General features: G+C 44.8%; 1 protein-coding gene across 1 annotated transcript in view; it reads right to left on the bottom strand.

Annotated features, from left to right (window-relative positions):
• LOC136586975 (serum paraoxonase/arylesterase 2-like) overlaps positions 1-26,849 on the bottom strand; it is a 40,342-nt gene that overhangs the window by 12,465 nt on the left and 1,028 nt on the right. Inside the window, exons 2-4 of the mRNA XM_066585346.1 lie at positions 10,856-10,926; positions 9,570-9,625; positions 468-636 (exon numbers count right to left, since the gene is read on the bottom strand). Coding sequence (XP_066441443.1) covers positions 468-636; positions 9,570-9,625; positions 10,856-10,926 — 296 coding nt within the window. The remainder of the gene's footprint in view (positions 1-467; positions 637-9,569; positions 9,626-10,855; positions 10,927-26,849) is intronic.

Genomic DNA, 26,849 nt, shown 5'->3' with positions numbered 1-26,849 from the left:
TTCAGTGTAAAAGGAGTATTATAGGGTATATGAACAGGGAATGCCAACTTAGAACAAGCCCTTTAATCTGCCAAAAAAAGGTTAGTATTCACAATTCTCCAGGTTTCAGAGTTGAAATATCTCGGCATTCCCTGCTTGTTCAGTGTCTGCAGAGCTTGCTATGCTGACTGGTATTGTCTATACAAGACACGGTAAAGTCAGTTAGGGATAAACAGAAATCTATCAATATAAGGCTGCAGTCATACAGCCGAATGAATCGGGCACAAAAGGCATCGAACAGCATACAGACACCATTCATTGGGTGTGTTATTCTGGCCCGTGAGAACAAACAAGAATACAACATAAAGCAGTTCTTTTTCATATGGACCTTCAGTCTGTGTGAGAAACCACCATGTAACTACAGAGGACACATGAATCAAAAATACCCCAATTGCAAGAGCATTTTTTGCGATATGTAGGGTTCTTACCCTTCTCGTCAATGTATGTGCTCATTCCATGAGGGTTAAATGTAGACAAATCAAATCCTTTACTGATTCGCAGAGAGAATGGATGGATTTTCTCATCATTCAAGTCAAGAAGGAATATTTCTCCATGCCTTTCAGGGGCAAATTGCATGAGTCCGGGATATTTCAGACCCTGGGAGAACATGCAATGGATTAGTATGTACCATACAATATTTTAAATAAGCTCACAACCCACGTCAAGGGTCCTCGTTTTCTAGTCCCTACACTGTCATCAATATAAAAAAAAAAAGGTCACAGAAAGCTGCCAAATACTTAAAACATCACATCTCTCAACATGCAGACAGCCAAACTGCTAAATGTAGGAGCCACCGCACAGGTGCAAGGTACCGATGGACAACCACTCACACTCCTTCCTTATATTAAGTGGGTGGCTGCTTAGTACTGTTTTTGCACAATGAGTTAAATGGGTATCCTAAGATTGACTTTTAGCAGACAGGTCGCGAAGAGTCACTTGAATGGGGTCCAGCAGGTGGGACTCCCACTATTGCCAAATATAAGCAGGTCTTAGAGTTGATGACTCTCAGATTCTCATAATAAACACAGATTCCCACTATAGGTAGCCATGTATTCGTTTTTATGTTACCAGGACCTATTCAGTCTCACTCACTAGATTGACCCCACTAATGTGACCCTTATACCATTTCTTATAGAGGTGTCATTAATGTGCATCTATTGTTACGAATTTTCTGTATAACTCAGTAGTACATTTGAATACATAAAAATCTGTAGTATCCCTTAGGGCGGTTCACACCAACCATGCGGTTGCTCCAGGTTTAGTTAAGCTGCAATCAGCTGTTGAACTTTGTTTAAGTTAAAGGCATTACACCAACACTCTGATCTAAGATTTGCAAAACCAAATTCACTTGCTCTACAATCAAAGGTTGAACCTAGAAGTAATGCATCGTGCACGGCGATTGGGGACTATAGTCAGGTGAGCATGCTACCATACATAGAGATAGTAAAAACCTGACCGCTACCAACACTAAACGTGGGTGTAATTTCACCACCCAGTAAAAGCCTATCAGGCCATCAGCTGAGTTCTTTATCTTGAATTTCGGCTGCTAAACTTTCAACTAGTTTGATCAGCCGAATTGGGCGATCAAATTGCACATAGATTTGAACTAAGATCACAGGTTACACCGTAGTAGTGCAAACTTTTCCTACTAGATCGTAGATCAACTCTTGTTGATATCAGATTAAATTTTTGGTGCAACTGGCTCTCTGAAGGCGAAAGTGGAATCTCCCAGCGGAACGTAGGTACAACACACGACGTCCTGGAAATCGTGGGCCATGTGGCCTCCTCTATGGTGGTTCTGCCACTGCTGAGGTTAATGAACATTTATAAAGAGGTTGCAGGAAGGGAAATAGGGACTGGTGTTTGGCTTCTACATATCAGTGTATAGAGCAGTGATGGTGAATAGAGATGAGCGAGCACCAAAATGCTCGAGTGCTCGTTACTCGAGTCGAACTTTCAGTGATGCTCGAGAGTTCGTTTCGAGTAACGAACTCCATTGAAGTCAATGGGCGACTCAAGCATTTTTGTATATCGCCGATGCTCTCTAAGGTTTTCATTTGTGCAAATCTTCAAAAGCTACGAAAGTGATGGCAATGACACAAATACGGATAGGGCAGGCGAGGGGCAACATGCTGGGCTGCATCTCAAGTTCCCAGGTCCCACTATTAAGCCACAATAGTGGCAAGAGTGAGACCCCCCCCCCCGCACTGTCAGCATAAAGATCGTTCTCCTCTGCCACAGCTGTGGCAGAGAAGAACGATGTTAGCCCATTGAATTCAATGGAGCCGGCAATACAGCCGGCTCCATTGAAAGCAATGGGCTGCCGGCGATCGCGGGATGAATTGTCGGGAAGGGCTTAAATATATAAGCCCTTCCCTGCAATTCATCCAGAAATGTGTAAAAATAAAAAAAAAATATATACTCACCTGGTCCCGGCAGACGGAGTTCAGCCGTGGCCGTTGGCAGTTCTCCTGAACTGCTCTCTGTAGTATTCAGCAGCCGGGGATTTAAAATCCCCGCCTGCTGAATGAGCTGCCTCTGATTGGTCACAGCCTGACCAATCAGAGGCAGCCCTCACTCACACCCATTCATGAATGACAGCTGAGAGCTGCCCCTGATTGGTCCCTGCGCTGAGCCAATCAGAGGCAGCACTCACTCACCCATTCATGAATTCATGAATGGGTGTGAGTGAGAGCTGCCTCCGATTGGTCAGGCTGTGACCAATCAGAGGCAGGTCATTCAGCAGACAGGGATTTTAAATCCCCGGCTGCTGAATACTACTCACAGCTGTTCAGAGCAGTTCAGGACTGCCGCCGGCCGCGCTGAACTCCGTCTGCCGGGACAAGGTGAGTATATATATATTTTTTATTTTTACACATTTCTGGATGAATTGCAGGGAAGGGCTTATATATTTAAGTCCTTCCCGACAATTCATCCCGCGATCACCGGCAGCCCATTGCTTTCAATGGAGCCGGCTGTATTGCCGGCTCCATTGAATTCAATAGGCTAACATCGTTCTGCCGGGACGAGGTGAGTATATATTTTTTTTTATTTTTACACATTTCTGGATGAATTGCAGGGAAGGGCTTATATATTTAAGCCCTTCCCGACAATTCATTCCGCGATCGCCGGCAGCCCATTGCTTTCAATGGAGCCGGCTGTATTGCCGGCTCCATTGAATTCAATGGTCAGTGCTTGTTTAATCGAGACGAGTACCGCGTAGTGCTCATCTCGAGTAACGAGCATCTCGAGCACCCTAATACTCGAACGAGCATCAAGCTCGGACGAGTATGCTTGCTAATCTCTAATGGTGAACCTTTAAAAGGCCAAGTGCCCAAACTGCAACCCAAAACACACTTATTTTATCGCAAAGTGCCAGCATCTCAGGGGCCGAGGGTTATCACGACGTATCATTTTACCTCCGTCGTTCTAAAAAGCACAGGGCTGCTTCAAAATAGACAGCGTGCAGATTTTGACAGCTTCTTGGATGCTAAAATGCTGCAATTTCTGTGAAAATCTGTAGCATTTTCGCATCCAAAAAAGCAGTCAAAACCTGCACCCTGTCTATTTTGAAACATCGCTGCCCATTTCTGCCACATATAAACATACTCCAGCGGTAATAGTGACCCCACCCCAGTGGCCCCAGCAGTAATAGTGACTTTCCCCCAACAGCGGCCCACAGTAGTAATAGTGACACCCACATCAGCCCCCAGTAGTAATATTGACATCCCACAGCAGCCCCCAGTGTAATAGTGACACCCCACAGCGGCCTGCCGAACCCTCTCTCCACCCCCTAAGACCCACATACTTACCCTCTCCTCCTCGTGGAAGCTCCGCTGCTCCTCTGCTCGGTGTTGCTAATCCTGGTGCACACTATGACGTCAGTGTGCTGCCGGATGCCTCATCCCCCTGCTCTCACAAAACCAAGTAGGAGACATCAGGGGAGGGGGGTTCCCGGCTGCACACTGACGTCACAGTGTGCGCCGGGATCAGCGCCGCTAGCAGTGCAGCTGAGTGAATGCAGGCGCTCTAGGGGTCAGTGTCCAATGGTGGCGCATGCCAGTAGGGAGGGCTCTGTGTGCCGCCTCTGGCCACACTGTGTGCCATAGGCTCACCATCAGTGGTATAGAGCAAGCTGCAATATGTTGATGTTCACTAGCACAACTGTCAATAAGCTACTCTGACAACTCAGTCACCAGGCCCTCTCTCTCTTGAAGCGGATTTATGACCACAACAAAAACTTTGATCTGGTCATAAATCCACTTAGAAATTCATTCAGGAGAGGAGAGAGAATGGCTGGAGACTGAGCCATCAGATAAGACCACCGACAGATGGATTAGTGAACAGCATTCTGCAGCTTGCTATAGATTTGCAGCTGTTACATCTATCACAAAGCCAAACAGCGCAATATTTATAATAAAATCTAAATGCAAGAGTAAGTTTAAAAAAAAAAAAAAAAGCCTCCGAAGGTTTCCATGACCTTTAATGTCACTACATGGATTAGTTTAATAATATAAAGTATCAGTTTTATTAAAGAGGTTGTACCCAAGTTACCTTTTATCACCTGTCCACAGGATAGGCGATAGAAATCTGATCAGTTTGGTTCTCACCACAAAAACCCACCCCCCTTTCCAGCAGTGGTGAAGGAGGCGGGTCCCATGAGGAGGAGAGGGGACTGAGGACCCCCATTCTTGGTACTAGTAGCTTTCTGAGTGGTTTGACCTCCACTGATTAACTTTTATCACCTTTCCACAATATAGAGGGTAAGTTTGATCTTCATTAAACCCCTTTAGCTCGATAAATGACAATTCTCGGTGCCTTCCCCAAAAAAAACAGAAATGCAGAGGACAATATGGTGGTCGCTAGTGTTTCATGGACCTTGGCTTCACGTCTAGAGGATCAGACTCTACGGATGACTCGGTGAGACCAGCAAAAGAGGGGATATGGAACCTCCGTTTTTTTAAATCATCTACCTCCCAGAGCGAGGAATGTGACACAGTCACGAGGAGAAACACAGAGGAGGACACAAACAATCGGACAGGGAGGAACCAAGATAGTAAGGAGAGCAGCATCCAGGGTGGCTCCTTCCCAACAGAGACACAATTAGTGGAAAATATCTCATCTAGATCTTTAACCGATATCAAAATGTCTGTACTATCAAAGGGTTTATCTTTCCGTTTCTGTCCTAAAACAGACTGGTTCCAACTTAATTTGGATTGTGAGTGCTTTTTGCGAAAACTGAGATGTAAAATGTTCTTCTGTAATCAAACAGAAGATGTGGTTAGCACTGGGGCACAGTCCAACTCCGTGAGGTTTCTACCTCGAGGGAGGTTGGACTGCGTCCCAAGAGCATGTTCCAGCCCCCTAATGTCGATCATACTATCGAGACTTATGGCAAACTAATCAAACATGATATAGAAAAATTAAGAAGAGCAGGTGGTAAACATCGGCCGTACTCTAACTTGAATAGAGCAGAAAGGAAAGCCATGTCAGTGCCAATGATGAGTCCATTGTGATCAAGCCCGCCGACAAAGACAGGGCGATGGTCATAATGGACTCTCATAAATATGTGAGTGAAATTCATAGGCAAATTTATGATCCTCAATTTTATGAACAGTTGAGGAATGATCCAACTCCACAGTTCCAAATTCAGCTCAAAATTTTGATTAATGAAGGAGTCTAAATGGGCATTATAGATAAATCTTTGGCTGACTCTTTTTGTACAACATCAAGTTGTCCCCAGTACCTATATTTTACCGAAGATACACAAAAATCTGAGGGAACCACCGGGCAGACCCATTATTTCCAGTAAGGGTTCATTGTTTTGTAACCCATCTCGTTTTCTGGACTGCGTTCTGCGTGGCTTCGCCAACGGTGCAGCCTCTTACATCCAGGATACAAGTGACTTTTTACACAAAGTAAATGAGATTGTGGTAAATGACAAAACCATTCTTGTCACGATGGATGTGGTTTCGTTATATACTAACATAACACATGAAAGGGGAACTAGTGCGATTCGTGAGCATCTGAGCGCTTCAGATTGGAGTAATGGATGTGTGAACTTTGTTATGACTTTGTTAGAGTAGATCCTACAAAAGAATGACTTTATCTTTGGCAAATAATTTTTTCGCCAAAAGTGTGGTACTGCAATGGGCTCGAACGTGGCCCCGACCTATGCCAACATCTATATGGATCATGTTGAATGAACATATGTATATACCTCCCCATCCTGGCAATTCATATGCGGATGGTGGAGGTATATAGATGATGGCCCCGACCTATGCCAACATCTATATGGATCATGTTGAATGAACATATGTATATACCTCCCCATCCTGGCAATTCATACGCGGATGGTGGAGGTATATAGATGATGTATTTAAGATATGGGAGGGGCCACGTTCAGAATTGCTGAAGTTCCAAGCGGAGTTAAACAATATTTATACTGAACTGAAGTTCACAATGACATACTCCACTACTGACATACAGTTTTTGGATGTTCAGGTCTACAAGAGGGGCACTGGGCTGGGTATCGACATTTTCACCAAGCCAACAGATCGTAACAATGTATTGACATATGACAGCTACCATCCCCAGGGAATGCTCAAATCGCTTCCCTGGAGTCAATTATTGAGGGTACGTCGAATTGTTAATGATGAGCATGTCGATGCCCGCCTAGATGAAATGTGCAATAAATTTACTGCACGAGGGTATCCCCCCCCCCTCACTCCTCTCTGAAGCTACACGGAAGATGAAGTTACTAACACAAGAGAGTTTACTGAATCCTAGTAGACAGAAATCTGAGGTTAAGAGAATTCCTTTTGTCTCGACGTGTGAATGCATTTCTAATATCTTGAGAAAATATTGGCCTATGATCACAAAAAATTGTTCACAAGTAACTCAATTTCAACAACCACCAATGATGGCATATAGACGGGCCCCAAATATGTGAGATCGCTTGCTCCATTTATATACCCGCAACAACATGATTGATAGACAAAGGGTCTGGGCCCCTCTCAAAAATGGGATTTTCCCATGTTTAAACTGCGGCAATATGAACAAGGGGAATACATTTTTCCATCCATGGAATGGACAAGCCTATGACATCATGGCCCGCTATACATGTAGATCTAGTTTTGTGATCTACTTGATTGTGTGCCCTTGTGGTCTCCCCTATGCGGGTGAGACCACAATGGAGGTACGTTCTCGAATTACAAATCATAAGTCTACTATTAGGACTAAAAAAAAATTGATCTTCCTGTTCCTAAGCACTTTGTTGATAAAGGCCATAGTGTCAGTCAGCTTAGGTTCAGAGTAATAGACCATGTACCTCTAAACATCACAGGTGGTGATCGTCTTGGGTTACTGAAAAAGGAAGCCAAATGGATCTATGAATTAGACACACTTGCTCCCAAAGGTTTTAATACTGAGTATAATATTGTTCTGTTTTTGTAAATAAGATGTCACTACAGCGCCCTCTCTTTTTTATAATTCTTTCCTTTTTTGTTGTTTACGTTTTCTCTATATGTAAACTGTATCTTGCTGTTATGTTTTTAGACTGTATTTACATCTAACTTTGTCTCCATAGGCATATGGAGACTATATTTCACTGCAATGGATTGCTCTCTGCTTGCGCCATAACCAGCTGACACACAGTGATCAAGCATAAAATTATTGCTACAATATTGAACATGCATATTGGTTCCCAAGAAATATTTTATTTTTGATAAGATTAATAAAGATTGGAAGGTTAATGATTATTGGTGTAGTGTCAGGTTTCATTCAGGGACTACAGGAGAACTATTACTAGACTGAGATAAAACAGAGGAGGTTATTGTATGAGACAGGGGTATGGTATCAGTGGTATAATGGCAAACAAACATTCAGGGGGACGAGTAGTGAGGCACATTATATATACTCAGATATATGTAGAATTTGGGGCACCCATCTATGGTTTATATGTGGTCCAGGATGGTTACGGACACGTGACAAAAGCCTTTTTTTGCCCCCTCTCCCCATCTCCATTTTTTTTTGTCTTTTTTCCTTTTCTTGGTCTCCCTCTCTCTTTTTCTATGTCTTCCCTTCTTTCTTTTCCTTTTCTCTTCTCCCTCCTTCCCTTCCTTGTCCTCCCCCCTCCCTCTCCTTTTCTGTCTACTTTTCACCTTTTCTTCCCTTTTTTTCTGCTGCATGTCTTTCTTTTTTGCTTTTTTCTTTGTCTTTTCTTTTCAGATCCCTATTTTTTTTTGTCCTTTTTCTTTCCTCGTTTTCTGTCTCCCCCCCCCTTTTCTTATATACCACACAACTCCTACTACATAGAAGATGTGTAGTATTGCTCTAATTTATCACAGTATCTATTACTATTTGATTGGGGCTGCTGGAGTATAGAGGGCTGCAAGTAGCAGGACATTGGCGGTCTGATAAATGGATCATCAGTGGTGTATCTATGGTAACCGGACGCTAGCCCCCGTCTCCTCACGCAAGCACTTGTGTATTCCCACGCATGCGCTGAAGGGAGATGACAACGGAGGGGGCCGAGAGTACTGTGTGAGATGCAGGGTGATTCCTCGCGATACTTTGGGATCCCCATACATGTCAGTGTCACACAGCAGATGCTGGCAAGATGGAGGACGGGGAGTGAGAGTGTTGCACGGTGGAGGTATATCTACACATATGTTTTTAATTCATTATTTGTATGGGATACTAGGTGATTGGTGGAGGATTATGTTAAAGGGCAGACTGTACACTATTGTGGTGAGCTTGACAAAGACTGCGGCTGTGCAGTCGAAACGTCACCTGTTTTTATGCCTTTGAAGAAATAAAGAGACATCCTTGGGGATGTAAACTTTTATTATTGCACCCAAGTTGTGCTGTTCATACTTTGCCTTACTTGGAAGTTTTATTAAAGAGGTTGTACCCAAGTTACCTTTTATCACCTGTCCACAGGATAGGCAATAGAAATCTGATTGGTTTGGTTCTCACCACAAACCCCCCCCCCCCCCTTTCCAGCAGTGGTGAAGGAAGAGCGGGGTCCCATGAGGAGGAGAGGGGACTGAGGACCCCCATTCTTGGTACTAGTAGCTTTCCGAGTGGCGAGACCTCCACCGATCAAACTTTTACCCTCTATATTGCGGAAAGGTGATAAAAGTTAATCTTCATTAAACCCCTTTAGCTCGATAAATAACAATTCTCGGTGCCTTGAGCCACCACTAGGGGGAGCTAATTGCATACAGTGAATGGAGTTTAGGGCCACGTTCTTTCCCACAGGTACTATAACAGTCATGTGCCCTACCTCTATGCTACATATATCAATCCTACATTGAAAAAAAACCCCAAAAAAACATATTGGTTTTCACTTTTGAAGGAGCTGCTAAGAAACACAACTGATTGCCATTTTAACGTTTTACCATCAGTTCTCGAATTAATTGAAAGGTGACACAAATATGGCTGCCCTTCTTTATGGACTTCATATAAGCAGATTGTTCCCACTGATTGGTTGCCATAACTTTTCTGAGAAGACCCTGTATACTTACAGAGCTGATCAAGGCCAGACCGTTGGGCAGAATCTCTATATCTTCAGAGCCGTATTCTGCAAAAGTAATCAGGGAGTAACAGTCATCAGCGATATATTATTATACTGGTGGATGAAACATCATATCTAGCAGAAAGAAAATGTGTCCGTGTGGTTTACGGTGAAGCTCCACCTGTGATTAACATTGACTGAATCATTAGCAGTTATGAAGTTCTGCACCTCCGTAATTCATCTCCATTGTGCTTGTTTTACTATGGAAATAGTCAACAAGTAGGACGGCAACAAACCAACCTTATTATGACTAATTGTTTATTCTAACTCTGTAACCTCAAACATCCTGAAAAATCAGATGATAACGGATAACAAAGGGGAATAGTAGCTAATATTTGCATCTCTTATCCAAACCTTGTATTCTGGGTGTGCTAGGTTACAGCAGGGTATCTAGAAATTAATAAGACCTACTGCTGGGACCACCACCGATCATAAAAATGGGGGTCCTGTTTACTCCTGAATGAAAGGAGTGGCGGTTAAGCATGGGACTGCTGGATATAGTCAAGTACAAGTGCTCTGCCGTCTCTGGCAGTCCCACTGAAATGAATGGGCCACACCATGCATAGTCCACTCCAATACATTGAATAGTATTTCATAAACTTAAAACTTAGAAAATACATTAAGATAATTGGATCAGCCAACATCAGCTTACTGATGGTTTCCAGGTGTCAGATTTTTCTCTCTCTACTGCACAGTAAAAATGAATATAAATGAAGGGATGAGTGATAACAAAAACCATAAGATAGATATATCACAAAGACAATAACCAATTGCTAGAATGAATGAGCAAAAGCACTTAGCTTTGCACTGTGCCCATTTGGTTTTCATTGCAAGTGATGTATGGCCTCCATGGATTTCTATGAAGCCCATGCACCACTCCGAGCAACAGAAACTTCTGAACAGGCACAGTGCTCGGATCAGTGCTTCTGCCTATTCATTTTAGCGGTGTCAAAAGTTTTTTTTTTTTTTAAAGTTAGTTTAAGTAAAAAGAAAATGCATTTATATTTCTACTTTGAGCAGGATCTTACATGGCAGCCACCATGAGGCAACACTTTTGCTATAAGCCCCAAGCTGATGCAGTCTGCTAGTGAGTTGGGTTGGGGCTAATGAAGTGATTGTTCAGCCCTGTGTAGCTTTAGGCAACGCATGCTGCCATTAGCAATGCAAATCCAAAGAGTTAGATGAGGTCAATTAATCTCTGCTACATTTTGATAGGTCAGTGGGAATTTTACATACCGATCCCTTTCAACAGCTGACAATTCGGAAGGTCCACAGGGTCTATCTCCCTGAAGAAGTTGGCTCGATGGCTATAGAAAGAAAATAATTAGAAGTAAGAAATGCTTGGGAAATAAATTAAGTTTTTACAATGTTTGGTCCCGAAGATACTTTAGATTCAGCTGTACATTTGTATGCCTTGCCCCTTCAAGTGGTTGTCCAGGACTTCACTATTGATCAGCTGTCCTCATGATAGGTCATCATTACTTGATTGGTGGCAATTAACCATTCAGGATCCCCACCCATCAGCTGACATCGGGCCAGCTGTCATTACGGACAGATCTGGAAGCAGATAGCTCTGTCCTTGCTGTAGCTGCCTGGATTGGTATTGCAGGTGCAGCTCCCATTGAATTCAATTGGAGCAGTGTCTGCAAAACTAAACTGCAATAGTGCACAGAGTTATCGGCTTCTGTCTCTGTCCATAGGATCAGCTGATCAGCAAGAGTCCTGAGGTGGACCCCTGCTGATCAACTATTCATCAAAAGTAAACTTCTCGGAAATCCCTTTAAAGTATCTATACCATAGCTGCTCCAGAGTACTATAAATGACACCATGGCTGCATGATTGCAGGGGATCAGTCCCCAAAAAGACTTCTATATCTCTTGATATTAGGACACTGGTGCAATATCAGCCATCTCTAACCAATCACATGACCAGCTAACCTGCTTTCTTTGTATGATCAATTCATTGGTTCTGGTCAGCTGATCACTATGGGCAAGAAGGACATGCCATGTAGATACAACACAAAACATATTGGTAAAGGGGTGATCCCATCTAGTAATGTTATGGCATATCAGTTTTTGATCAGTGGGGTCTGACTGCTAGGGACCCTTTCCAATCCGTAGTATGAAGGGGCTCGGGGCCCTTTGTTCTCAGGATCAGTGAAGTCCCAGAGTTCAGATCCCACCCATCACAAAGTATTGCCATATTCTAGAGATGTGCTATTATCAGGAGGGGATATTCTTCAAAGTCCGCTGATGGGAATCCAGGGCAGGGATTTTAGCAGGTGCTGTTCTATCTATTAGTTTGCACCAGGAGGCCATCTTTTAGATACTGTTATAAAAGGTTTGCTTGGGAATAAAGCGATTAGTGATGGCTGTTTAAGGTGAATCTACACGGAATGACTGTCGGGTACATAAGCGCCCAACATCTGTCCCATGGACTACTGCTCTACTATCGCTCCTGCGCTCTACATAGGAGCTATAGTTATTGAAGTGAATGGAGTCGGAGCAGCCGGTGTCGTTTTGGCCACCCACCTCCTTTAACAGAAAACGCTCAAAGAGTGAGCGGCTCCTATTTACGCAATCTATTACTACCCAGGACTGTAACAAGGGGGCGCCCTCTATATTTAGAGTAAAGAAGGTCTCTACATCAACATAGAAGAGGGTTCTTTACTGTAAGAGCAGTAAGACTATGGAACTCTCTACCAGAGGACGTGGGGATGGCAAATTCGATAAGAGTACAAGAGGGGCCTTATGATATTACAGGTTATATCACTGATCCGGGGATTATTCTGATTGGCAGATTGGAGTCGGGAGGGAATTTTTTCTCCTAAAATTGGCTTCTACCTTATTAGAGTTTTTGCCTTCCCTGGATCAATATTGGAGGGGGAAGGAGATATATAGCCTGAACTGGACAGACTATCTTTTTACAGCCTTACTCTATGATCTTTCCTCCTGCTCTCGCTCCTCCCACAGGCTCAGAACCGAGAAGTAGAATTTTTTATTCTGCACCCCAATTTTTGTTTTAAGTTCATATTCTGTACTTTGGCCCTTATATTCTAGCTGTGGAAATAGATATATTTGTCCTGTTTAGTCGGGATGTTAAACCTACTGCAGAATTGCATATTTATTTAAACTGAAAACATGTTGAAACAGTCTGTTGGCATATTCCCCGAGGGCCCTTTTATACGTGATAACCTGTAGGGCGCAGATGCCTGGCAGGTCGTCCCAGTGATGATCGATCCTGTGCCTTTACATAGGAATGAGCATTGCTGACTGAATAGAGGTGAAGCAGGAGGGGAGGAAAAACAGCAAGACTGAAACAAAACCCGCAATAACAGATATATACGTCCACATTGGAGCTGTATACATAAAACAGGTGATTTTCACTTAAAGGGAACCTGTAGGGTTCTTTCTGCTGTGCTCACTGAGGGCAGCACATTATAGTGACAGGATGTGATTGTTCTCAGTAAGAGAAACCAAGTAGTCTTGTAGATATGATACCTTTTAATTGCTAAACAAAAATACATGATGTTACAGCAAGCTTTTGGGAATATCTCGCCCCCTTCATCAGGCTAACGAATGAAATTAGTTTGGATGGCACATAAAATATGCAGATGCAGAGGGGAGGGGAACACACTCCTCGATCTAAATAAATGTTCACACACAGAATTTGAGACTGTTTTGCACTCAAAACAGGCAAACTGAGCTGAGAAATCGTAAATCAGTCCACTGAGCTCAGGACAGTTTTATGATGGGTCTTATCTCTCCTTCAACCTGCACATGGAAGGAGATGCAGCACTACCTATTGGATGGCAACATTACTACAAGTCAAGTTCTGAATTTTTATGAAGTTTTAAAGAATTATGATTGGGAAGAGGACATCTTTCTTGACCTCCTTCAGACTTTTCATATTTTCCACTTATGCAAGAATCCTAGGCTGAGGTTATTGCCATTCTTGAAGGTATCAAACATGGCCATAAATTTGTACTCAAAAATTCTTCTGTGACACTGCGACTTGAAATTGCCCTTCAGTATAATAACTCATCTGCTCTATGCTGTGTTCCTGACCACAAAAATATTTTGCCACAGTTAGTTCAGTCTTTCCCTCTCTAATTGAGTGATGATGAGAGCTCATCCTGGCTCTCAGTTTTTGTCCTGTTTCCCCGATATAAAGCCCCCCAACAGGTCATTTACTGCACCAGATCAGGTACACAACATTGGACGTGGAACATGTGAATGTCCAAGGGATCTTATAGTTCTGCTGTGTGTTGGGGTTCCATATCCTGTCCGCAGTCATCAGGTCTTGCAGCTCTCTACCTTACAGGGACAATTTCCTTTTTGTGTGTCAGATTGCCCTCTGTTTTTAAATCCAAATGGGACTCCCTTAACCCTTTTAGTGGCACGCCCAGAAAGTCTTTAAAAAAAAAAAAGTGTTGAAATGTGCTATAGACTACCTAAACCTGCCACTAAAGGGGTTATTCTTGTTAATTCTGCCAGAGGTTCCATAATCATTATGAACAATGAAGAAAGAGGATAACCCTGGCAAGTACCATTTGTAATGTAAAAGAAGTGTATAAAGCCCCATCCACGAGAATGCTAGCAGACAGTGAGGAGTATAAGGCTTGAACCGCTTGCAGGAACGCATCTCCTATTCCAAATTTCTCAAGGGTAGTAAACGCAAACCCCCAGTGAAGTCTATTGAATGCCTTCTCTGCATCCAGGGCAAGGAGGAGAGGAGGTGCTCGACTCGACCCCAGAGATGGAAGCAGATTCAATGCCCTCCTCGTACCTTCTGCAGCTTGTCTTCCCTTAGTAAAACCCACTTGATCTTTGTGTATTATTTCTGGGAGAACTTCCAAAATTCTTGTGGCTAAAATTTCTGAGTAGATTTTAGTATCTGAGTTAAGAAGAGATATTGGTCTAAAATTAGCCAGGGTAGTAGTCGCTTTACCTGGTTTAGGTAGAGTAACAATGGTCGCTTGAAGCTGGTAGGGTCCCTCCTGTCATTGTACCATTAAATGTAGATACCAGGTATGGAGAAAGGATGGGAGAAAAGAGTTTATTATATTCATTTGAAAACCCGTCTGGCCCTGGGGATCTAACATTTTTTAGACCATTAATAACTTTGGATACTTCTGGAAGAGAAATTGGTTTGCCTAGATTCTGTACTTTATTACCTATGGTGAGAAGGGACATTAAAAAAAAAAAAAAAAAAATTATAGAGCTGGGTTTGCACGTAGACGAGTCATCCTTTAGATTGTACAACTAAGCATAGCTGAAGAATTTAAAACTTTGTATCTGCTAGGGATGTGTAATTTTTGTTGCAGAACCGTTATCTGTAACTATGAAAGGTATTTTAGCTTTAATGAACTTTTTTCCAATGCCTGCCATTAATTTCGAAAGTTTGTCCACATAGAATACAGATTAGCTCTCCAGTAAATGGAATTTCTATTATTTTCTTCCAGTAGGGTTGGTCTCAAATTTTGTCTTTGCGCCATCAAATCAGACTGATAATTGCTGGCCAAGGAGTTCTGCAACTCTTGTTCCTCCTTTTGTATTTTATGTAAGTTAATCTATGTGTTTTCTTTTGTTTCTATTTTGTTGCGCACCAAGCTTAATCAAAGTTCCTCTAATAACTGCTTTATGTGCATTCCAGAGAGTAAAAATGCTAATTTTTGGGTTTGAGTTTAGGTTAAAATATTAATTTATTGCTTCATTAATTAGTGATTGATAAATGGGAGATTTAAGTAGAGTTATATTGTTTTGCCAGATCTTGGTTGTATTATGTGAAGGGCCTAAAGCAAGTCTCAAGTAGATTGGTGAGTGATCAGACCAGCTACAACTGGCATATGTATAGAAGGTAAGCTAAATTAGCTCAAGTAGGAGGAACGTGACCCCAGGATCTGGGGGGGTCTCTTTCTTGAATCAACATTTATTGACTTTCAAATATTATACAGACAGACACTTCACAGTATCGACATCTGGAGATCTAGGGCAGTGATAGCGAACCTTTTAGAGACCGAGTGCCCAAAGTGCAACCTAAAACCCACTTATTTACTGCAAAGTGCCAACACATCAGGGGGCGGGGCTTATTACGACGTACTATTTTATCCCCGTCGTTCTAAAAAGGACTGGGCCGGTTTTGACAGCGTGCAGATTTAGACTGCTTTTTGGACGCAGAAATACTACAGAGTGTCCTCAGCAGAAATGTCAGTCGCAAATTCTGCATCCAAAAAGCAGTCAAATCGGCACCCTGTCTATTTTGAAACAGCTCTGCACATTTCCGCCACATGTAAACATATCCCAGCAATAATAGCAACCCCCCACAGCAGCCGCCTGTATCAGTGACCCCTCCCTCCCAGCGGCCTCCAGTATGACAGTGCCCCCCCCTCTCCCAGCAAGTCCGCAGTATCACAGTGCCCCCCCTCCCAGCAAGCCACCAGTATCACAGTGCCCCCCCTCCCAGCAAGCCCCCAGTATCACGGTGCCCCCCCCTCCCAGCAAGCCCCCAGTATCACAGTGCCCCCCCTCCCAGCATCACAGTGCCCCCCCTCCCAGCAAGCCCCCAGTATCACAGTGCCCCCCTCCCAGCGGCCTCTTGTATCACAGTGACACCTCCCCCCAGCGGCCCCCAGTATCACAGTGCCCCCCCCCACAGTGGCCCCCAGTAGCAATAGTGACCCCCCCCAGTGGATCCCGTCACAGTGTGCGCCGGGATTAGCGCCGCTAGCAGCTGATGCCGGCAGGGGAGCCGCAGCCCTTGCCAGTATTCACTATCGGGGTGAGCGGCCAATGGCAACGCGTGCCAGCAGGGAGGGCTATGCGTGCCACCTGTGGCAAGCATGCCATAGGTTTGCCACCACTGATCTAGGGTCTCTATAACCCCCATGAGAATATACTTTTAGCGATAACCTGCAATAATACTAAAACCCTTCTATCAGGGGGTGATGGAACCGCGTCATTGACATACATAATTTCTCCTACATGCGATACCAGAAACTGCCAAATAAAAACAGAATACAACTAGACAGACATGGAGGAGGGGGTGGGTAGGAAGAAAGGGGAAAGGGGGGAGGATAACACGTCTGTGATAACACGTCACCAAATCACATCACAGGTGCGTGTCACTCCTTCCAACACATCCCATGACTGCTACGTCACGACCTATCCATGTGACAGTACGCTACTATATTCCTTGACAACAAGTCATTACATTATATCCACTCCCCCCAATTAATCACGTGATTGCCATGTTACTTCATACGCGATCGCGTGATAGGACGTCATTACGTTCATGGCCGCTTCATATGACCTGTCCGAATGACGCTCCAGTAATTCTCCTATGAGACGCAACCACGCGACTATACGTCACCACGCGCGTCCTAGCAACTTCCCTATGAGACGCAGCCACGTGACATCGGCACCGCGCAGGACGTAAGCGTCACGTGACGCCTCCGGTGAATCCGGAAACCCCATCTGTTACACTTGCACTTATCCTGTCAGGTAATTTTACATTTTTATATATATGTGAACGATTTTAAGCTTAATGCAAACTTGAAAAAGGCCTCTAGGCCGAAACGCGTTTTACATCATTGTGAGTATTAAACTGTGGAATTTTCATCGCTACCGGTGTCCACTGATCCCTTGATACGCCATCCTGGATTAGGAGGCGCCTACGCATAGGCGCCTCCACGAAGTAAGTTATACATCTTATTTCTTTACTTTATCCAATCTTCTTGCTTGGTAGAGCGCTGAGGACTTTTTCTCTTTTATTTGTAAGTAATTTATAATGATTTTCCTGCGATAAAGTACAGGGAGAGTGTCCGAAAGCGGTCCTCAGGGTTAGGCAAGTATCATTCGCGGAGAGTGTAATGCCGAGCTCCTCCCACGAGATTATGAAAGTAGGTTTAGAAGTAGCTGAAGGGGTAACAAAATTTTTCCTTAGATATGCAATTTTCCTCCAACTTAATCTATTGTCTTCCAGAATTTTCTCAAAGGGAGTTAATGGTCTGGTGGACTTGGAGACTGATAAAGTCTCCCAACACCCTAGTAATATGGGACACCTGTAAGGACAGATTATGGCAAGGCAAAAGGATTGGTAAAATTTAGAGATGACCGAGCGTACTCGTTAAGGACAGATACTTGAGCGAGTATCGTCCTTTTTGAGTACCTGCCTGCAAAGATTCGGGTGCCGGCGGGGGGCGGCAGGGGAGAGCGGGTACGCTCTCTAATCTCTAGTAAAATTTCTTCTGCTTTCAGGTGAGCAAGAGCTTGTAGGTCTTTAAGCTGAAAACCATCAAATTTACTCCAAAGAGCTGTCGTACAGGGGTCTAACTTCTTCCCTACAATCTTTAAGGGGGTAGCTGGGGAGGGGTTGTCTTTCGATGAGGCAGGAGTTTCACTGGGTCCCCCATTTTGTCAGAATGCTTTCTCCATCTGACAGTGTTGTTATAACATAAAGGGCATTGTGCTTGTGGATAAGCAATTTCGTGGGGAAACCCCATCTGTAGGGAATGCTAGCCGCCCTTAGGAAGCAGGGTCCTCTTGAACACGTGGCCTGCTGCTGTCCCATGGTCTTCATTCCAAAGAAGTTGGAGACTCTCTGTGGCTGCTGTTTTGATGGCCTCCTCTTCGGCATGGTGGGCACTAGGTAGGACTGTGTTACTGAAGAAGTAGCTTAGCAGGCTGAAGGACAGCGGAGCTCATGGGAAGACGTCCGTCTTGTCTGGCTGTCAGGCACTTAACTCCACACACCCTGTAGCAGGGCGGGTAGCACCTAGGACTGATTTTGTCTCATCAAAGCACTTTGTTTCCGCTCATATGCTGCCAGTAGAGGGATTTCCCAACTGTTAGGCCTCCTGCGTATTTGCATTGCCGAGTCCGTGGTGGGCGTCCGCCGCTGCACTCCACAGTAAACACAGCCCAAAGTATTCAATAGCAAAACGCCTTTTAATCTCCACGAGCGGAAATAGATGGCGATTTTACACCTGCTAAGAATAAATCGCAGTATGCTACAATTTTGTGCGGGTTACGCACGTCCGGCTTCTATTGAATGGAAGCCATCCATTCCGTGGCACTTCTGCAGTGAGCACTTCGGAAGTATCACGGGATACATGTCACCCCCCCCAGCGCCAGTGGCTACTGCGAATGCGTAACGGAGTGACGGCTGGCACAGCCACAACATGTGCAGAAGCCGCTAGACAGGTAAGCTGGGGTCACCGGCCAGGCACCGGGTTGAACTCCGCTGTGGGAAGATGTCTAAAGTTGGCCATATACCTGGCAGTAGTGAGAACAGAAGATTCAGCATACTGAAATCCAATCGGCTTGATCCTTCTTTCCCACTAGCATTTGTCATGGTTGGTCAGTCCCATCCACACACATTAGAGGGATGGTCAGTCCTGCCCAAATCAGTAGGTCCAGCCAATATTCATCCAATGTGTATGGCCATTCCACTTTAAGACGTGTGCAAGAATGTGTGCTGCTGGACGCCCAGCTCATTCCATATCTCCATCTGTGACCTTCCATTTGTCTCCTCACATCAAGGCAGGCTAATATTATTGCACAAGTGGACAAGTCATTGCCTCCAACACAACCAGCACACTAATTTGCTGAAATAGGCCGCCTGCAGACAGCTGGGTTGGATCCTGCTGCGAGAATTCGCCAGCAGCTGCATAGGATTGCATTTTGTAATATAAGCCCTACCCTGAAAATAAGCCCAAGCAGCGGTAAAAAAAAACAAACAAAAAAACCCCAAAAAACAAAAATACATCACCTAAGAAGAGCTGTCCGTCTCCGGTGCGGGTCCCCTCTTCACCTCCGCACTTGTCTTCAGTCTTCTGCCAGCCCTTCCTGGATTGGAGGATCAAAATCCCCACCTCCAGGAAAGGCTGGCTGTGATTAGTTGACGAGCTCCGTGGCGCAGCCAATAATTGGTGGCTCTTGATGAACCAATCACAGCCGTTCATTCAATGGCTGTGACTGGTTCAATGAGCACTGGCTCCAATTGGTTGAGCCACAGAGCTCGTCAACCAGTCACAGCCAGCCCATCCTGGAGGCAGGGATTTTTATCCTCCAATCCAGGAAGGGTTGTGACAAGACTTCAAACAAGTTCCTGGGAGCTTCAGGGGAGACCCGTGCTGGAGAGGACAGCGCTTCTAAGGTGATGTATTATTATTTTTTTTAAAATTTCTGCAGCTTGGGATCAATTTAGGGCTTTGACAGTAGGATTTCCTATTGTTAGGCTGGGGTCACACAGGGCGGATTTGCCGCGGTTTTGCCGCGGATTGCCGTTGCATATCCGCACTGCGGCAAAACCGCTGCGTTTGCAGTGCAATGCAGCACAAATGAGATTTGCCAAAAAGCTGTTCTCACAGGACGGATTTTTTCCGCACAGCCGCAGTGCGGAAATGCAACTGCGTCGCGGTTTTAAAAGATGCAGCATGTTCATTCTTTGGTCGTTTCCGCAGCGCTTTTTTGTCCATAGACCTCTATGGACGCAGCCAAAACCGCACCAAATACGCGACAAATACGCGACAAAAGTAAAAAAGCGCTGCGGAAAAAAACGCTTGCAAAATCCGCAAGCCCAAATTAACCTTTGAAGCAGTTTTGCCGCAGAAGCAGTTCTTCTGCGTCAAAACCGCAATGGAAAAACCGCAGCAAAACCGCAACAAATCCGCCCTGTGTGACCCTAGCCTTAAAGTTGCATCACACCACATGAAAATAGTGTTTTCATGCAATGCAACAGGAAGGAAGGCTCAATAGGGAAACATGAGCTACAAAATTTCGCAAGTCACGTGCATATTGTGAAACCTGCAAGGTTTTTGACTCGCAATGTCGCAGGCTACAAAACCTTGCAAATGTGAAGGAACCCATAGAACAGCTATTTGTAGCATTGTCGCAACGTGTGAATGAGGCCTTAAGGGTGTATTCACATGCGAGATATGCAGTACACTGAATGCTGTACTTTTGTGCGCATTTACACACCAAAGGTCTCCACGCAACGCGCAAATAGATTCGCTGTATGTTGCGCAATTCTGCAGGGAAAAGGCTAAATAGGCTCATTAGGTTAAATAGCCTTTTAAAATTGGACGTTGTGTCCTGTGTGCAACAACATGCTCTGCGAGCACGAGAAGTACAGAAAAATGTGCTGATGTGCAGGCAAAAAAGCCTTACTCATAGCGCAAATACATTTTGAATATATAGGTGAATCACGACCCAATTTCGCACTCACCAACATGCGATTTTGCCGCGGATGCGAGGCTTTTGTCGTGCGATGCTGCTGCGGCCCCATTGAAAGCAAAGGGAGATGTGATGGAGGGCACGCATAAGATAGGATGTGCCGCCATTTGTTTCTCGCATTGCGATACAGGAAAGCATCGCTCATGTGTTTGATGCATTCGAAACAATGGGGCTCATATTCGTGCGGCTCACAACCCGCGATTTTCTAGCTGTGAGAAGACGGCCAACATTCCATATTGCAGTCTCAGACGACCTCTGTTTTTCAGATAGGTGGAGCTCCCGGAGGTGGCAGCATGGGCTTCTGGGATGCCAGAATATTTGGTAATCCAGCATCTAAATGTACTAGCGGACTCTCTGATGCCTCGGGGGCTCAAATTCTCGCCGTGTTCTTGCCCACGTAGGGAATATAAGACGCAAGGATAAGACACCACTTGCAATACACATGTGGGATATACACGGGGGCGATGAATCACATGTCCATTTCCAAGGCATTGAGCATATTCGTTCTGACGGTCGCCGCGGAGATCTTAATCAGCTCCTCTTACAAAAAGAGGCAAACTGGATCTACAGACTGCGCTCTGTCTCTCCAACTGGATTAAACGAACAGTTGTCGTTCAACTGCTTCATTGATTGATAGCATGCATGACTGCCTCTACCGACGTGTTGAGTATTAATGCAATATCTTTTCATCAGAAGAACTAAAGACGTTTATTATTTTTTTAAATAGTTAGCTATTATGCTACACACCACCTATGAGAAAATTTCCACGTACAAGATGTCTCATAACTATCTGTGATCATATTTGTTCATGCTAGTCCGAGGCATTTTATAATACTGATCATTAAATATATATTCTCATCAATGGTGCAAGGGTAGTGCGGGATAACTAAATCTACTCCAATTAATATTTATCGGCGTGTACATACGCTCTGATTACTCCCTTACTCGGTTTACGTATCAGAATCATCTACGTGATGCTCCTTATATCCGTTAGAGTTTATTAATACTGGATACATCTGATGATCCTGGCAGAATGTACTGCATATAACTATCCTTAAAATGAATCATTATATTCAACTCTAATGGTTTACATCCACGAGTATTGTTCCAACAGCGACTACCAGTGATCTTGTTTCGCCACTACAGCATCATTTTTATGCTCCGAGTTTTGTACACTACCGTTGCCATGGCTTTGTCTCCAAGTACGCCGCTGCCGTCACTTAGTCCGCCTCCTTGGGTGTCACATGACGCCTTCATCAACGTCTAGCGTCATGTGACCACCGGCGCCGTCAGTGGAACCACGCCTCCGTGGTCCTCATGCGGTCCGCCCCCTCGGGTATCATACGATACTGTCAGTGACGCTCGGCGTCATGTGACCAATACGCGGTCGATGACGCTTAGCGTCATGTGACCTCCGGCGTCGTCAGCGGAATCACGCCCCCCGCGCTGACGTCGCTATGCCATCTACTATACCTCCGGGTTACGGAGCTAGTAGCGACGGTATAGCGCGATCGGTTGATACATCAGTCACACATTACAGCAGCGGTTGCTGGCCCCCTTCCTTGCACCTGTTATCCTTTTTTTTTTTTTTTTTTCTCTTTCTTCAGTATGAAACATATGTTTACCTGTTACCTAGGTTACATAGCATGAGTGGTACGCCTCCCACTTTGCCTCTCATTGGCTCAGGGGATACACACCCACCAAAAGGTGTTCCCTAATGAACCCTATTTAAAGCTCCTTGGACTAGCTCACCATTATGCTGTCACTCCACCACAAGGACTGACATGCCGCCGGTTTGTCTTTATTTTCTTTGATTTTAAGTTCTTTGTCCTGACCTAGGGGCTAGTCCCCTTCAGCTACTCACTCGAGTTGCATTATCAGTCTATTTAGCAACTTCAGATAGTTTCTTATCAGTTAGGTAGCTGCAAATCTATCTTGAGGACTTTAAGGGCTTAAGTTATTGATAGCATCTGACGGGCTTATATATCTCTTTTTGATCTCATCTTGTACTTTGAGGATAATTTTGTCCTCTTAATGACCATTACCGTGACCATCATTGCCACGTCATAGGTCATTCTTTTCTGACTTTTGTAAATTGCGGTGCACTGGAATTCTTCGCTGCATTGCATTTATATTTAGAGACAGATCATTTTGGCGACCACTGGTCCATGATTATCAGTCCTGGACTATGTGTGGCTTCCACACTTTATAAAAATTTAGCCACAACCCAACCTTTTGGTTGGAACTAGCGCATTGTAACCCCTGAGGAACCCACCTGTTGGGAGAAACGCGTTGGGTAACGCGCATTTTTGCTTTAAGAGCAAACTCCTTATGTGCAAGTCCTTCCCACTATACGACGCACATTAGGATACCAGATTTAGAGTGATTCTACTTTATTTGATCACTTTTCTGGATCTATGATCAATGTTGTACATCAATTGAGCTTCATCACATGACTCGATTTCCCATTGTTCATATTTCAGAAGTGGCGGTTGCTGTCGTTTTTTAAGGTTGAGTCCTATTATACGACTCCAACCTGTTTGGTCACTAGTGGCCTTCTTAATCCTAATCTTCCCCTTATTTGTTTGTATTTGTTTTGTTCTTCTTTTAAAGGAATTTAATAAAAGGTATTTTTTAATTTTATTAGTTTGGAAGGTCCTAGCAGTAAATTTCCCTCTGATGCCTCGGGGGCTCAAATTCTCATTGCCTTTGTGCGCTCTGGATAGAAGACCCTTTACGCTGCACATTCCAGCTAACAGATGAGATGAAACAGTTTCCTGATCTGCAAGAGACATCAGTGACTTCAGTGCGGATTTCCAGGAGGAATACGTCTACCCTTGAACTGCTAGATGTTTGATCCCGAAGGGAAATAACCGCCGCCAGCAAGATTATCTGCAAGGGAAGAGCTAGACAACCAACAAGGTGCTGCAGCAGGCGGGGTGTGCCCTGCACAATACTCCCTGCAACCTGCGGCCCTGCAGACTATGCGGGCAGAGTAACAAGAAAGGTTGGACACTATGCAGAATGACTGTAGGACAGGCTAAGACTTGTAGTTCCACAAAGCATAAAGCCTGTTTCACACAGGCGAGAAAAATCGTGCGATTTTCCTGTGATACGACAGATGACATCTATTTGAAACCCATGCTTTCCCATGGGTTGCCTCACATTAGCGATGTTTTGTAGAATGTGACATTGTGAGGAAAAAAAAAAAAAAGTTGCAGGTTGCTAGATATGCCTGCGAGTTGCAATGTTTTGTATCCCATGTTTCCTTATGGAGCCTTCCTATGTATTGCATGGCACGAATGGCTCTGATTGGTTCTCGAGTGCCACGGCTCAGCCAATCACAGCCGGCGCTTCCTGGAGGCGGGGAATTTGAACCTCCAATACAGGAAGCGATGACAGAAGACTTCAAGCAAGCCTGCTGGAGCTTCAGGGGAGATGCGTGGGAGCTGACAGCGCCTGTATGGGGATGTATTTTTTTTTCCCCCCTTCCCCAATTTTGCTCATGAGATGTTGAGCGTCAATGATGCTTTTTCTTGCAAAAACATCACTGCCGCTTGTGATTTTTCTCAAGCGGTTATCTCAGGATAGATAATAGGAACTTCTAATGTTAAAAACACATCGCACAAAAATCGCAAGTCCATGTTTTGCCATGCCATTAAAAAGGGGGCTCCATAGGGAAACAGGGGAGATAGGAAAAGCAAAACCGCAGATAGGACATGCCGCAATTTTATTTTTAATGCCACATCGAATGAGCAAAAACATCGCAAATGAGAATGAAACCATTGAAAATCATTGAAGGCGGCCTTAGGAAAGACCATTTCAGTTATATACCAGCTGGAAGGACATGCTGGGATTTGTAGTTTCGCAACCCCTACAGAACCTCAGGTTGGTACTCACTATATGACATTCTGTGGAGAGAGGACTACGAGTCCCAGCCTGCCTTGCAAGCCAAAGCACAAAAGTCGGAAAGCCAATGACTACCAATGCCTACTCTTGTGGCGCGCCAGCCAGAATGAGGGCTTATGGCGATCATTTTGCTTTCCCCAAAAATGGCAGCGACCGACAGATTTCGGTGTACAACTTTTCCCAATAGGAATTCTAACGACCCATTCCTCACCCAATCACGGGCCTCCTCTGTCATCCCACTATATGGCCACTCTGGGCCACTAATCCGTTATTAAAGGCTAAAAGGTTTGACGAATTGCCACAAGAACACGATCTTCGGCAATAGAGATCTCACGAGCAGATTCACTAAAGCGGTCTAATAATGTAACAGCATCTCCTTGGCGGTATATGTTAGACCAGTATTTTGCGCTACAACAAAAAGTGCACAATAATAATATATCTGGTGCATGTCAAAACCACGCCCCCTTTTGGAGACACTGGCACACTGTTGGGCATGGCACACCCTTCTCTGACACGCCAACAATTTGTCTAAAATGACTTGCACCAGAATTTTGGCACAACTTACGACAATTCTTGCAGACTAATAAATCTGCCTCAGTTTATTGGATACGCAGTTACAAGTTGTTCACGGCAAGCTGGGACTTGTAGTTTTCAGGAGTATATACTACGCATGTGGCTTTCTAGCTGTACTGAAACTACAACTTCCAGCACATCTAAACATAGGCCGGTTTCACACGGCCGAGAAACTGGCGCAAGATTTGTGCGTTATGAAACAATGCATCAGAGGGGCAGCGTATATCGGCTGGGCGCGAAAACGCGGCCGATATACGCTCGTGTGAATCCATCCTAAGGGCTTATTCAGACGTGCGTATATCAGTCAGGTTTTCACGACCGTCTTATATATGCTATCCCTCTCTGCAGGGGGAGGAGGCGGGCCGGGAGCAGTGCACTGAGCTCCGCCCCTCACCACCATTTTCAATGGGAGGGGGCAGGAGGGAGTGGAACTTAGCTTTGCCCCCATCCCAGGCCTCCCACTGCAAACAGTGGTGAGGGGCGGGAGCTCAGTGCACTGCTGCCAGCCCGTCCCGCCTCCTCCCCCTGCAGAGAGGGACAGCGTATACTGTCCGGGCGTGAAAACCCAGCCGATATACGGACGTCTGAATAAGCCATAAGGCTGTATGTACACAGACAAGTACAATATAGGTCCAGGAAAAATCAGACCTGCAGCATATTGCACTTTCTATTTCAGCGATTGCGATGCGTCTTGGCTTTAACACTGCATGGCTATACATGCGATTTTTACATGCGTATTTCATACACATTAAAGAAAGAAAACGCATGCTGTTCTAATAGGTAAAATGAAAAGACAAAAACCCACATTGCGCTGGCATGCAAATTATATGGCATGCAGATGAGATGCAATTTTCTTTATGCACCCATAGAAGATAATAATGGCAATGCTTTAATAAGACTTGTCCCCAAAAATAGGATGTGCTGCAACTTCTCTTGTTTAGATCTGAGATAAGTCACCTAAGTGTATAAACCCATTGTAAATCCCTCAGGCTGTATTTACAAGGGAGCAAAATGTGTGCGAGTTCCATCCAATCTGATATGAATCATGAAGTTGCACAAGTTTCTTGCCTCTGAGAATACAACGTAAGGAGAGACATAACAGCAGCATCCTGGGATTCGGAGTCTCAGAACAGGTGAAGAGCTGCAGGTAGAAGATGGTGCCCTATGGGGTCACTAAGGTGAGAGCTGCAGGTAGAAGATGGTGCCCTATGGGGTCACTAAGGTGAGAGCTGCAGGTAGAAGATGGTGCCCTATGGGGTCACTAAGGTGAGAGCTGCAGGTGGGAGACGCTGCCCTATGGGGGTCACTAAGGTGAGAGCTGCAGGTGGGAGACGCTGCCCTATGGGGGTCACTAAGGTGAGAGCTGCAGGTGGGAGACGCTGCCCTCTGGGGTCACTAAGGTGAGAGCTGCAGGTGGGAGACGCTGCCCTCTGGGGTCACTAAGGTGAGAGCTGCAGGTGGGAGACGCTGCCCTCTGGGGTCACTAAGGTGAGAGCTGCAGGTGGGAGACG

This window comes from Eleutherodactylus coqui, chromosome 12 (genome assembly GCF_035609145.1).
Source record: "Eleutherodactylus coqui strain aEleCoq1 chromosome 12, aEleCoq1.hap1, whole genome shotgun sequence".
Lineage (NCBI taxonomy): Eukaryota > Metazoa > Chordata > Amphibia > Anura > Eleutherodactylidae > Eleutherodactylus > Eleutherodactylus coqui.
Note: the sequence above shows the minus strand (reverse complement) of the source record. Positions and strands in the feature narration are given on the sequence as shown.